Source organism: Asterias amurensis, chromosome 12, assembly GCF_032118995.1.
Source record: "Asterias amurensis chromosome 12, ASM3211899v1".
In the NCBI taxonomy this organism is placed as follows: domain Eukaryota; kingdom Metazoa; phylum Echinodermata; class Asteroidea; order Forcipulatida; family Asteriidae; genus Asterias; species Asterias amurensis.
In genome coordinates, this window is record NC_092659.1 from 5,055,894 (window position 1) to 5,069,054 (window position 13,161).

Sequence of the window (13,161 nt, forward strand, 5' to 3'; positions counted from 1 at the left end):
GTGTTTCATTTGAGTTGGTCGTCTGCATGCTGCATGCGAGTCCTCGATCGAGTTGAGTGCTCAACAAAAGGCTGTCTTAAGTGACCAAATTGTGCTGTAAATTTCAACAATAAATACAGTACACAATGGCTTGGGATGCATACAAGGACTCCCTGGACGGCTACTATGTTGCAGAAATCCAGAAACGTGGGGAGAAGGGACCAAGTCAGCTCACAAAGGTGGGGATTTTTGGATTAAGCGATGGAAATCCGTGGATGTCGACGAACAAACCTTGGTCGTTGCAGGTAGGTGAAATAAATTGCCACACTGAAGCAAATTCGTGAAACTTTGTCAATTCCCCGCCAAAACTCTTCGACTGCGGCGAGAGGCGAGAAGAAAATAAGGGGTTCTGTTTTACATTCCTTCCTTGTCCCCTAGTCCAGTAATATTTTGTTAAACTCATAAAGGGCACAATTGCAGAAAAACTGAAAACCCCAAATGTTGTAATTTTTGCTTATAATAAACCGATTTGAACTTGTGACTTGTGCCTTGTGGGGTTGTGTTGTTACTGTCGCGGAGTCAGTGGTTGACTGATTTTCCTGTGCAAATATTTTTCTCTGTATTTATTTTAATTTACAGTTTGAAGAAAATAAATTAGTTAATCCATACTTTATATTATAGCAGATACTCCTGAGCAGAGCCTGGTATTTTCTTCCAGCTAGTTGCAATAACGTAACCCTCCTGCCGACTTCGCCGTCGGGAGGAGAGTTTCGTTATTAATTAGACGTTTTATTATCGCAACTAAAAAAGAACTACCAACAAGCTACCAATCCATTTCTGATTTAAATTTTGAAAATTTTCCGTATGGCGCCATACGGAAAGTTATCCCATTATTATTTTCTAGTTGGTAGGCCTATATATCATTAAAATTTAATATTAATAGGCTAATGTTTTTTTATTTTTTATGCAGAAATTTATGATTTGCATAAAATTATGATTTTCTTTATTTTTTTCAGCCTTGAAAACGCTTAGCCTAGTTACATATGATGAGTCTTTGTATGTTGACTGTCAGTCACAGAAAATGGCTGGAGTGGATGCTTTGAAAATGAAACCATCATGCCCAATTGAATTTGGTTGTTACTCCTAACCTAAGCAAAAAAAACAAATTTTTTGTTACCTTTTGTCTTAAAATACTGATTGTCATATTCATTGGTTCAGGGTATATCTACTGTTGTATGAATATGATGACATGGCATCCTTCCCTTAATCCCTTTCCCCTCTTTCTGCTATAAATGGATATGTATTTCTTGTTTGTACTTGTGTATGCCTCTGAAGAAGGTCCGGTTTGGATCGAAAGCTAAGGCCACCCTACTCAAATGACATGGCATGGCAATTATTAATGTTGTCGAGTTTCTAATTTCCCCACTGAAAACCAGAAAACTGAATGCAAGATGAAAATATTGATGATAATACTAGTGAGAATAGCCCTTTCATTTGTTTTTTAATATGTTGTGATTTACCTATTAAGGGCAATTCCAAGGTTACTCATCGTTACGATTTTGAGGTACTTTTGAGTTTCCTTGTGCTGTAATTGCTTCACTTGTAAGTGGCACTTTGGTAGCTTATTTATTTGACTTTGATTTGTTAACAGGCTGCACCTGGTGAGATAACAGCGATCGCATCGTCCTACACACAAAATCCCAGTCCACTAGGTGGCACAGGCATCAAACTAGGCTCTTTGAAATTCATGTACTTGAGGAATGATGAGACGACGATATTCGGAAAGAAGAAAGGCGTTGGAGCTCTCTGCATTTATAAATCAAAAACAGGTGAGGTCAAAATGGAAGGGTTAATCAAGAAAAAAAAATCATTTAAATATTAAAATGAGTTATCAAGATTCTTCTATTGACCCATTTTTATGACATGCCCTCCCCTTCCCTTCCTGTCTGCCATTTTGTAAGCCCTGTAAGGAATTGACTCAAAAATGGTTGAAATGGTAGCATTTTATTGTGTGAAGGTGTGTTTTACATTGTGTAAGGGGTCAATAGTAGTGTCAGAGAGTAACACAGACTTCGTTTCGACTGGTCTTGGCCTTTGTGCCACTTCCCTTCAGACTTTAAAGATTTGATTTTCCAATGAAAGTGCCCTTCGCAAAATGAAAATGGCTTTGCCAACTCAATGATGACTTTGGCCTTTAGTAATGTACATGTAAAGCCAAATGGGCCTGCTACTTCAGTTTTGTATAAGGGCAAGGCAGTTCTTTCCTGTGTGCAGTAGCTCTGTCGTCTATGAGAGAAATGTAAATTCCTGCGGAACTTTTCAAGGCAATCCAAAGGGCATGTAGGCAAATTCCTCTATAAAGTATCGAGCCTGGTAAATTTGAGTGTATAATTGGATTTCAAGACTTGATATTCAATTATTTATTTAAACATTATGAAACTGCTGATCAAAGTCATTGTCAGGGACTTATTCTTGGCTTGAAATAACCATTGGACCACTGGTAATGAGAGTGAGCAAGTTAAGCCGGGCGATGATAGGCGAGACAGAAACACACTTAATTATATGTCCTTTAGAGACACTGGTAACTATTGGTCAAAGACCAATCTTCTCACTTGGTGTATCTCAACATATGCATAAAATAACAAACCTGTGAAAATTTGAGCTCAATTCGTCATCGAAGTTGAGAGGTAATAGTGAAAGGAAAAACACCCTTGTCACACGAAGTTGTGTGCTTTTAGATGGTTGATTTCGAGACCTCAAATTCTAAATCTGATGTCTCGAAATTCGTGGAAAATTACTTCTTTCTCAAAAACTATGTCACTTCAGAGGGAGCCGTTACTCACAATGTTTTATACTATCAACCTCTCCCCATTACTCGCCACCAAGTAAGGTTTTCTGCTAATAATTATTTTTAGTAATAAACCAATAGTGTCCACTGCCTTTAAAGAAAATGGATACTTACTACTGACTGTGATTTTATCTTCTTTTTTAAATAGGGCAAGCTGATGTGAATTTAGTTATTTTATTTGTTTATTCTTTTTCTCCAAATGAATTTTGACTGGAAAGAAAAATTGAATAAAAAGAAAAACAAAAGTTAAGATAGTTTCAATTTAACTTCTAAACTTGCTGTTGAAGCATTGAGGATTAAAAGAATGCAAAGATTATGCAAGAAGAAAATTTAATACCAAAACCATGTTTTACTCCTTGTACTATAGTACATGTACAGTACTTACTGTACGTATCACTTTTATCAAATGGTTATAATTTGCACCCCAAAAACATTTAGTTTTAAAACGAAATGTTCATGAATGATTTGGAACATTTTCTTGTTTTGGAAGCAGTGCCCTTGAGACAAACAAAAATGCAAATTGCAGAATTAAACCCCGGTACGCTTGTCAAATTGCCATCTCTCGAAACACTCTCTCAAACAGTTTCATCAATGCTTACTGAACCCTCACCACGGTTCCCCGCCGCGACGCGACACACTTAGCGTATTAATGTCAACTTAACCCAATTGAAAGCCGATACCGAACGGCTCGGTCCATAGCCAGGTTAATAACCAGTGATCCCGGACTCCCCATACAGGGGTAAAATATGCATAGTACAAATATTAAGACTGCGGCGTGCTTGTTTAGAAATGTAGCCTAAAGGGCAATGTGGAGTGTGGCAGTTTCCGAACGCCTGAAGCCCCCAACAAACACCCCGCTGGTTTGGATAACAGCTTAAACTGTGTCTGTGTTTGTGTTGAAATGAACAGCTCTGTGATAAACACATTAGACAAAAACATTGCTCTACGGGATTACGACGAATTTTGACGAAGACAAAAATAATGGCTGGGGAGGGTTCTCTGCAAAATGTTTGCACAGTGACTCTCAGCACCACCACCCCCCTCCCCCTGACCCCTCCACACACATACTCACAAACAACCCCCCCCCCCCCTTCCTACTTATCTGCTTATTTTGATTGCAGCAATAAAAAAAAAGAATATCTTTCATGAATTGCCATAAAATGGATCCTTAACAAAACACTAAAATGTGACCACTGACATGCAAGTATCATTCGTTGAAATTTTCCTGTTTAGATTGTACATTAGATTATATTTCTTTATTACATGAATGGCAAAAAAATTGATTATTGTATTCCATTGGCAACTGAAACATTAAAAATCAGAAAATAGCTCTTAAAAGCAACAAAATTTAACCAATGAACAGAAAATACAGTGAGGCATACTATAGGAGACTTTTTGATGGTCCTTTTCACAGATCTCGACAGTAGTGCGCATGCTCAGACCTACACGTACAATACTGAGCATGTGCACACAGGCTCAGAGCCGCAACAAAGGACCAGTATTTCTGCTGCCGCCAGCATCTCAAAAGTCTTAAAAGTATAAAATGTCAAAAAGGCAAACAATTTGAAACTATAAAAACGTTGGCTGTATGGTGTGTTTTTAAAAGTTTTAATAAAGCCTTTTTGAGATATGGGGGACACAATGCTACAACACTATGGTTTGGGTAAATTTGTGTGTATACACCCAAACCAAACATTACACTCCTATCACGTACGCCATACTTTCGAAAGGCTTATTGAAGGATGGGTACGAATTTCTCCTTCCAAAAACCAAAGATATATTCACCCGTAAAAAAACGTATGCTGTAGCATTTAATAAATCTAGAGAGAAGAATATTTAAAAGAAGGTAACTTAAAGTGTATAGCGTAATATGGCACCATTCCTTTAGTTTGTGAATGGAAACGTGTGTGGAGCACATTCTTGTTATGTGCACACATTCATGGCCTGATTCCAACATTTGTAGTAGTCCAACCCCTCCATTAGCCTTGAAGTTGAACCCACTGACATACTAATTAGTCTCATGTAGACTAGAAGTAGGTCATTAAAGATCATTGTATTGTAAATGACTGTTGGATCACATGAAGATATGTTGGTAGCCAGGCAGGAGGATGCATATGTTTGATATTGTATCAGCACATAAACACAGTGCATGCAGGCCTAATACTTGGAGGCCACAAAGGTCAAATTGCCTTGGTGCCCTTGAAATGCTCCAGTAGAAATCTACAATTTTCTTATAGAGTACCCTCTACCAAGGAGAAAATGTTGTGCCCTTTCGCTTACAAAACATAAAGCATACAGGGCTGTGCGTGTTTGTGTAGATTTTCAGTACAAGTGTAAGTGTCTGTCACTCATCTTCAGATGAGTTGTCAACAACACCATGGGTATTTGTATCGTGACATCACACTTTTCGTAGCAGTTAAAGGATTTGGATACTTTTTCAAAATGTCCATAGATTTACTTTAAACTTACAGGGTTTGATGATAATGATAGTGGAAAGTTTCCCTTCAAATCTTACTTACTGAGGTGCTGTAGTTTTTGAGAAATGAGTAAAACAATGTCATGAAAATACGTTTGTAAATGATTGAAATAATTTTCGTCTCATGAGACGAAAATTATTTTCATGACATTGTTTTACTCATTTCCCCAAAACTACAGCACCTCAGCACATAGTATTTTCAGGGAAGCTTTCTACTATCATTATCTTCAAACTGTGTAAGTTTAGTGTAAATCTGTGGACATTGTGTTTTTTGTCCTACAAAAGTTACATAGACCCTTTAAGAATGATTTACAGTTTTAGATTAATCTTAGGTTTTTTGTGAAATCAGCCCCTGGTCAGGCAGCCACTGCCTGTCAATTCACGTACAGGTACAACCCACAATAATTGTCAAGAAAAAAAACTTCTTCCATTTTGGTCAATGAATTGATAACCTTTTCTTTTAGCCCTTTTTTTTTAAAAGATCAATCTTAGGTCTTTATAAAATGAGCTTCGGGCTCAGTTTCAAAAAGAGCTGAGATCATTCTTAACTCTGAATCAATCTTAATTGCCATGCAAAGTGTGATCCCAAAATACAAATCACTATGGCAATACTGACAACTGTCTCATAAGACCAATCTTATCTCTTTGTGAAATCCGCCCCCAGGTCAGGTAGCGTTCCAATTAACTTGCAACCCTCAAATTGCTCAAGTGGTTCAGTATTGCCCAGAACGAAAAAATTTGCCTAGCAAAATACACTGTGCTGCCCAGCACAGATTTTCCCAAGATTTCACTTTAGTAGTGATGGCCCCCATATCTACATGTAAACATGAATAATGTTGATGAACTGTTCGCCCTTGGTGGTCTTATTGGATTTAGAGCCCACACTAAAATTTGTCTAATGTAGCTACAATACTGTTTTGGTCACTGAATTCAAGACAGTGGACACCTTTGGTTATTGTCAAAGACCAGTCTTCTCACTTGCTGTATCTCAACATATATGCACAAAATAACAAACCTGTGAAAATTTGAACTCAATTGGTCGTTGAAGTTATGAGATAATAACGGAAGAAAAACACCCTTGTCACACAAAGTTGTGTGCTTTGATAATGCTTGATGTCGAGACCTCAAAATCTAATTCTGTGGTCTCAAAATCAAATTCGTGGAAATTTCTTCTTTCTCGAAAAACTACGTTACTTCAGAGGCAGCCGTTTCTCACAATATTTTGTACTCTCCATTGCTTGTTACTAAGTAAATTTTTATTCTAACAATTATTTTGAGTGTTTACCAATACTGTCTAGTGCTTTTAATAGTGTTGTCTTTTTCTCCTTTGCTGTCTCCTATTCAGCTCTTCTGGTCGTCATTGCCGGTGAAGCTGCCCAAGCCGGAGATCTAAACAGTGCCACCATCAAGCTAGGAGATTACCTCTCATCTACTGGCATGTAACTGTAAGACTAGATCACGAACATAAGGAAACCATTCCTACCCCTTTATAATCTCACATTTTTATTCATCCTCGATTTATTCAATCTGGCATCAGTAAAGTGGCTTCACATCAAATTTGGACCGTGTACAAATTATTTCTCGTGAATGAAATACATTCAAACATCCAGTGTAGCAATGGGAGACTTTTTGGACGCTTGGTGGCAGCAGACTTACCAGGTAAAATCCATTGTTCTCGGTCATGTGCGCACGCTCAGAACTACGTAAACAATGGAAATATACCTGGTAAGTTTGCTGCCACCTAGCGTCACAAAGTCTCCCATTGATTGGTGTTTTTTTTTTCTCTATTTGGATTTTGGACTACAGGTGTAGAATGTTGATAGTTTTTAAGATTTGAGCATATAAACACAGATTTGAGCATATAAACACGTTCTCTGCCATTTTTTATGTATTGGTACAAACTTCATGGTTTGTATAACAACTCTTTAGCCTAACTGCAGATAGTTTGTTCATAAAGTCAATGCAACTGTGCAGAGCAGCGTGTTGTACTGCTGTTTGTGAATGTGTGACTCCTGTCAGACACCCATGCAGTGTATCTCATAACAGCAATAGCGTCTCACAACTCGACAAAAAACAGAAATTTACAGCTGACACATTTTTAATATTAAAGTGATTTTTGTTTTACTGAAATAAAACCCATTGCCAGATATTGCCGCTAAATTGACAGATTTTCAAATATTATTTTTCGTTGTGATAACATTTATACACAAATCCTTGCTGATATAGCTCATAGTCATTGCCAAGGAAATATTTTTAAGGAAATATTTTTACAAATAATTTCGCAGAAGTATCAACTGAATTTTTTAATTTTTGTCAATAAAAATTCATTATCGAGACTGTATTCATTTGAAAAGTGATGTGACTGAAACAAGAATCAGGGAAAACAATGCGTATTTCCTGATTTTTAAAAGAAAAACTGAAATGAAATGGTGTGACGGAATAGTGCAAGTGAAATATGCATTGGTTCATAATGATATAATTTTCAGTGCTTTTGTTGTTGAGTTGTTACTTTGTTTACACATTAGTGTTGAAAGATTATCAGAGAAATTTTATAGCAAATCTATTGTTTTTTATTATTTTACAGTTTAATTTGTATAATTTATTTGTTAGTGATAAAAAAAAAACGTGGCTCGCACGTTGCTGCCTGTAAGTCAAGGTCAATTTCAAGATTGATTATTAATAGTTTTACAACTTATTTTATGGCTAAAGAAAATATGAGTTTTCCACAACAGATGCTTCCTTGGACTTGTTATAAAAAAACTTTTAGCAAAGGTGAATATATGCAAATATCTTTTGTTCATTTATGAACAACAATTAAATGTCGTATTCAAACACTGGTTTTAAATTTTACGTCACTGACGAAATGATACGTTATAAGTTCAGACGTAAATATTTCAATGGAGAAAAAGGGCATCATGGTATTTGATGTTGCGCTTCCGGTATTTTATAAACTGAGAATTATTCATTTAAGTATTCACTGTATATGGGATTGGAAGCTGAGAGCACAAATTTACTGAAATTCATTTTTATTGCATTGTATCAAAATAGTCACAGATCACAGGCTACAGACAAAGAAATGTGTCTAAACATCATCTTAAGGTTTAGCATAATTATTATGTCTGGACTGTGGGGGGGGGATAGAGTCCATGGTAGGCAGTCTGTCATATCTGGCACACAGCCAAGCGTGTGGATTTTTCTCCCCGTTTATTTAGGGGGATTTTTAAGTCAATGAATATTTACATTTCTGCGGGTTTTTTTCAGCGCCAGATGGTGGAATGATTTGGTCAGCGTCAGGGTTGAAATCTAACACATGACCCTGGCCTCCCGCTTCCCTAGTGTTGGGATTGATTGCCTATGTGTTAAGCATCCAATAGGTGTGTTAGATTCATAATACAGGCTGACAGGTTTCATCCCTAAAAGCAAGGAGTTTGTAAGATTTTTGCGGGAAATGAAACTTGTTTTTGTTTTCTTTCTTTTTTCCTAAGTTTCTTGGCCCAATTTCATAGAGATGCTTTAATACAAGAAATAGCAGGGCTTAGCAAAATTAAGGTTGCCGGAATAAGGTTGACAGTAAAAAATACACAATTACCATCATGACGACCTCATTTTTGCTTATGAAGCAATTCTCCTGACCTATCTCAGTTTTTGCTAAAGCAATTCTCCTGACCTATCTCATTTTTTTGCTGAGCAAAAAAATTAAGTATTTTCTGCTTTCAAGCAACTCTCAATAAACGTTTCTGCTGAAGGGTGCGATCTGCTAATGGATAATTACCATTTTTGACTCTGGAAGTACAGTGCTTAATAATCGCACAGCGGTGATAAACAATCGGATTACTGGGCAGAATTTCCATTTATAATTTACAATGTCTGACTGCAGTGAGGTTTGCAGGCTTGCTACACCCATTTTAACAGTAAAAGTAAAGTGGCCCTAATGCATGACTCACTCGATTCATTAGCTTGTGACCGTCCGTTGGGAAAGAAAAAGGGGGGAAATACAGTTTCCTTATTCAAGGACAAATAATCACCTTGGTTTGGTTAAATCAGAGGCTTCGTATACAGCTGATAAAATAATTTAAAGGGATGCAGTGTTTTCTAAGGACACCCGATATTCACAAAATCAACCCAAAATATTGATGCCTTATACTCTCACAATTCATTAGTTTGTGGCCATCAATGGAAAGAGTTGGAAAAAAGACAGTTTCCGTATTCAAGAGCTGCTGAAGCTGACAATATTGCTTGTTAACTGTTTGCTTAGAAGAGATGAGCAGGACACCAGTCACAAACTGTACATGAGACATGGCATTGTGGTTGGCAACCTTATTCTGGTAAAAGCATATTTTTGTTGTGCTTAGCTATTTTTTGTGCTGAAGCATCTCTATGAAATTGGGCCCAGATAGTCACAAAATCAACACAAAAAATTGATGGGTGTTTCTCTCCAGCTTCTTTTACTTTATCTGTTAGTTAAATCAGATACTAGTTCAAAGTAATCGACACTGATTATTTGATATTTCATGGTCTGGGTATTTGCCGTGTAAGCAATGCATACTATCACACCCGGTTTGTTATCGGGATCAGAGAAGCTGCGTTCAGTACATTATGCAAAAAGAAAACTCCCACCTCAAATTGCAAACACGAGCCCATGGCTTTAATCAAAAACCACACTTCAACAAAAAATTCTCAAGTGTTTTTTATATCTTGTTGGGATTTTGCAGAACTATTGAATTCCTATCATTTGCCCTACTTCAGAGCTACTTCAGCAGAAAGTATTGACTATTTTAAGGGGGTGGAAATGGTTGTACCTTTTCTTTCAAATAACTGAACACATCCTGTGCTTACGTGTAATGATGTTTTGTTTGTAACTGCTAGGACTTTAAAATAATTGAATTTTCATCTTGTTAATCAATTGTTCAATGTTTTGTAGCTTAAAGGAGTTATCTTGTCACGATTTTACTGAACAGTTGAGGGCCATGGGATTGTGTCACCTTTGACCTTTCCCATACTGCATGTCACTGTAACCAATCAAAGGTACTCAATTCGGACCGAGTGGTGCGCTTCCCCATTGGTGGCTTAGATTTTGTGGGCTACAGAGGACAAGCACGAAAGCCGTTCATAAAAGTACAAAATTGTGCAGAGAACAGACAAGTTTGGCTTAAGAGAATTTGGTTACCATCCGAGGTACTGTGTAATGTTCATTGCTCTTTGAGGGTTCCCTGCCATGTTTGTGACATTGTGGGCCAGGGTCAATGGTATCAATTGGTTTTCACTGTATTTAGGCCGGGAATTTCATGGAGACTATGGCCCCTGTTGCCCTGGTCTTGGCCTTGGTGCCCCTTCAAAAGTTTCCCATAGATTTTTCAAAGAAGGTGCCCTTTTCAAAATGAAAATGGCCTTGCCCTCTCAAAGATGAAATTCCAGGCCTGTGAGTTGTCAAAAAAAATCATGACAAGACTTCTCCTTTAAGCAACCTTGTTTTAACTTGTAAAGGCCGGTTTATAGTCGGTCGCGCGATGGTCGCGCGACAGAAATCTTGTGCGCAATCCTAAGACTGAGGCCTAAAAACTGGTCTTTTTATGATTGCGCGTCAAGATTTCCGACGCCCGACCATCGCGCGACAGACTATAACTCGGCCTTAAGAGTTAGTTTTGCAAAGTATTCTAATTGTTGTTCAATGTATTAAAAGAAGTTTTAAAATGTTCATTAACCGTTCAAGTATTAACTGTTTTGAGGCTAATGTTTTAAAAGTGTATGAATATACACAGTGCTGCAATATGCATTTAAGAAATCAGTTTTGTAAAAAAGAACAAATTTGTTGAACAAATTTCCTAGAAATTTAAAGCTCATAATAGAAAGGCTAAATTGTTGTTTCATTCAAGAATGTAGACAGTATTGTAAGCATAGCCATATTCAGTTTGAAATATGCACGTATGGTTTCTTGCACTGCATGTAAACAATTTACCTATGAAACATTATTCAGTGTCTACCAAGACAGCCCATTCATCATAATTTGAGACATTCTTCACATTTTCTTTTTTTTTATTAGTGGGGGGAAAATTATACAAAGTTACAGGGCCAGTGTACACTGTAGCCATACATATTTCTTTTGCTCAGTATGTATCTTTCATGCATGTACATGTATAACCAACTGGTTGATAACAGAAGCGAATGAATAAAAATATGAATGCAATACTTATATGAAGTCTATTTGAAACTCATTGCTGAGTCACATTTTCATTATGCCTGTGTCTTTTGTCTGTCATCGTTAGGTTGATATCGGAGGTCCGGATCACAGGTCGAGTTTGATACGACCAGAGTTAAAAAGAAATAGATCGACCATAACTAATGCAATGCCAATTCAATCAAGTGCATAAATTATTTGTAATTTTCTTTTCAAGGAAAACTTCAAGGTAATTAATTTTTTCATTTAGAATGCAATGCCTGAGAATATCCTTCCGTTGGCTCACATGTATACCATGTACACTGTATTAGATATGTGACCAATTGTACAGGGCCTAATTTCATGGTACTGTTTACCACAGCATTCTGCTCTTATCTTCATCATTTGGGCTGTATTCATCATTTCTATTTCTTGCAGTTCTGGTTTATGTTGTTATAATAATAATGAATAGGGTAGATGGCCTTAGCTTTCGATCCAATCCGGACCTTCTTCAGAGACATAAAACAAGTACAAACAAATACATATCCATTTATAGAAAAAAAGAGGGGGAAAGGGATTAAGGGAAGGATCGAGAAAGAAGCGGGAAAATAACAGCCAATCAAAGTTTCTCTTTCAGAGACAATATTGGTGGCTATGAACCAATAGGAGTGAAGTGGCGAGGACAAAGGATGTTTAGAATGAAAGGATGGGTTACTGGACCATAAAAGTGGTAAATGTATTGTTGGAAAAATGTTAAAAATGTTCTGAGAAGAAAAGGTAGGAAATGGGAAAAGATAAAATGGATATGGTTATGACAATTAAAAACAAAATACAAGCAAATCAAGGGGATCACCCCCAAAGGGATACAACAACAGAGAAATAAAAGTTTCTTACTACGACTTGTGGAGGGTCTGTTGAAACCGTTGAGTTGCAGACAGGAAAATCCTGGTGACCGGGAATATATATAATGAATAGGGTAGATGGCCTTAGCTTATAGCCTTGTTATAATAATAATGATATATTATAAAGTCTAATACAGCGCACGTTTCTACCAACAGGCTTGCAAACTCAAACTCCCCATCTCAACCCCCCGATAGTCATACTCGTTAGCGAGCGACACTTCCACACTTCTTTATGTTGTTCCTGCATATACCATGATGTCATCTCTCCATCTTCTTCTCTGTCATGGCCGAGCGGTTAAGATCACCGAATTCAAACTGGTGTTTCTGATCAGCAGAGTGTGGGTTCGAATCCCAAGCCGTAACACTTGTGTCCCTAAGCAAGACACTTAACCATTGCTTCGTCCTTCGGATGGGACGTAAAGCCCCTGGTCCCGTGTGTTGTGTAACGCATGTAAAAGAACCCAGTGCACTTATCGAAAAGAGAAGGGGTTCGCCCCGGTGTTCCTGGCTGTGGCTGCTGTATGCGCCATAGCACCTTGTAAACCATTATAAGGTGCTAACTAATTGGGTCTCAAAATTCATCACTGCAATAACCTATCTTTCTGAAAGTTTGTATACACTCGGCACCTTGGCTTGTGTGGTAGATACGTGCGCTTATGTAAGACTTTGTTATTATTATTATTACTTCTTTTTCCTGTTTTTCCTGTCCTTGGTTGCAAATCCATTATTTGTGTTGTCCATCCATGCTCATTTCAGTAGTTTTTGTTTTTAATTAAAAATATATTCCTTTAAAAAAAATGAA

General features: G+C 37.2%; 1 protein-coding gene across 1 annotated transcript; it reads left to right on the forward strand.

Moving 5' to 3' along the window:
• Positions 1-11,493, forward strand: LOC139944908 (uncharacterized). The gene is made up of 3 exons (XM_071942077.1): positions 1-284; positions 1,631-1,808; positions 6,649-11,493. Exons 1-3 carry the CDS (start codon positions 126-128, stop codon positions 6,744-6,746), a joined length of 435 nt encoding a protein of 144 aa, XP_071798178.1. The 5' UTR covers positions 1-125; the 3' UTR covers positions 6,747-11,493.
• Positions 11,494-13,161: the final 1,668 nt, after the last annotated feature.

Coding starts and splice junctions, on each gene's coding strand:
- LOC139944908 (XM_071942077.1), top strand. CDS start 126: ATGGCTTGGGATGCATACAAGGACTCCCTGGACGGCTACTATGTTGCA. Junction 285..1,630: donor ACAAACCTTGGTCGTTGCAG/GTAGGTGAAATA, acceptor ATTTGTTAACAG/GCTGCACCTGGTGAGATAAC. Junction 1,809..6,648: donor CATTTATAAATCAAAAACAG/GTGAGGTCAAAA, acceptor TCTCCTATTCAG/CTCTTCTGGTCGTCATTGCC.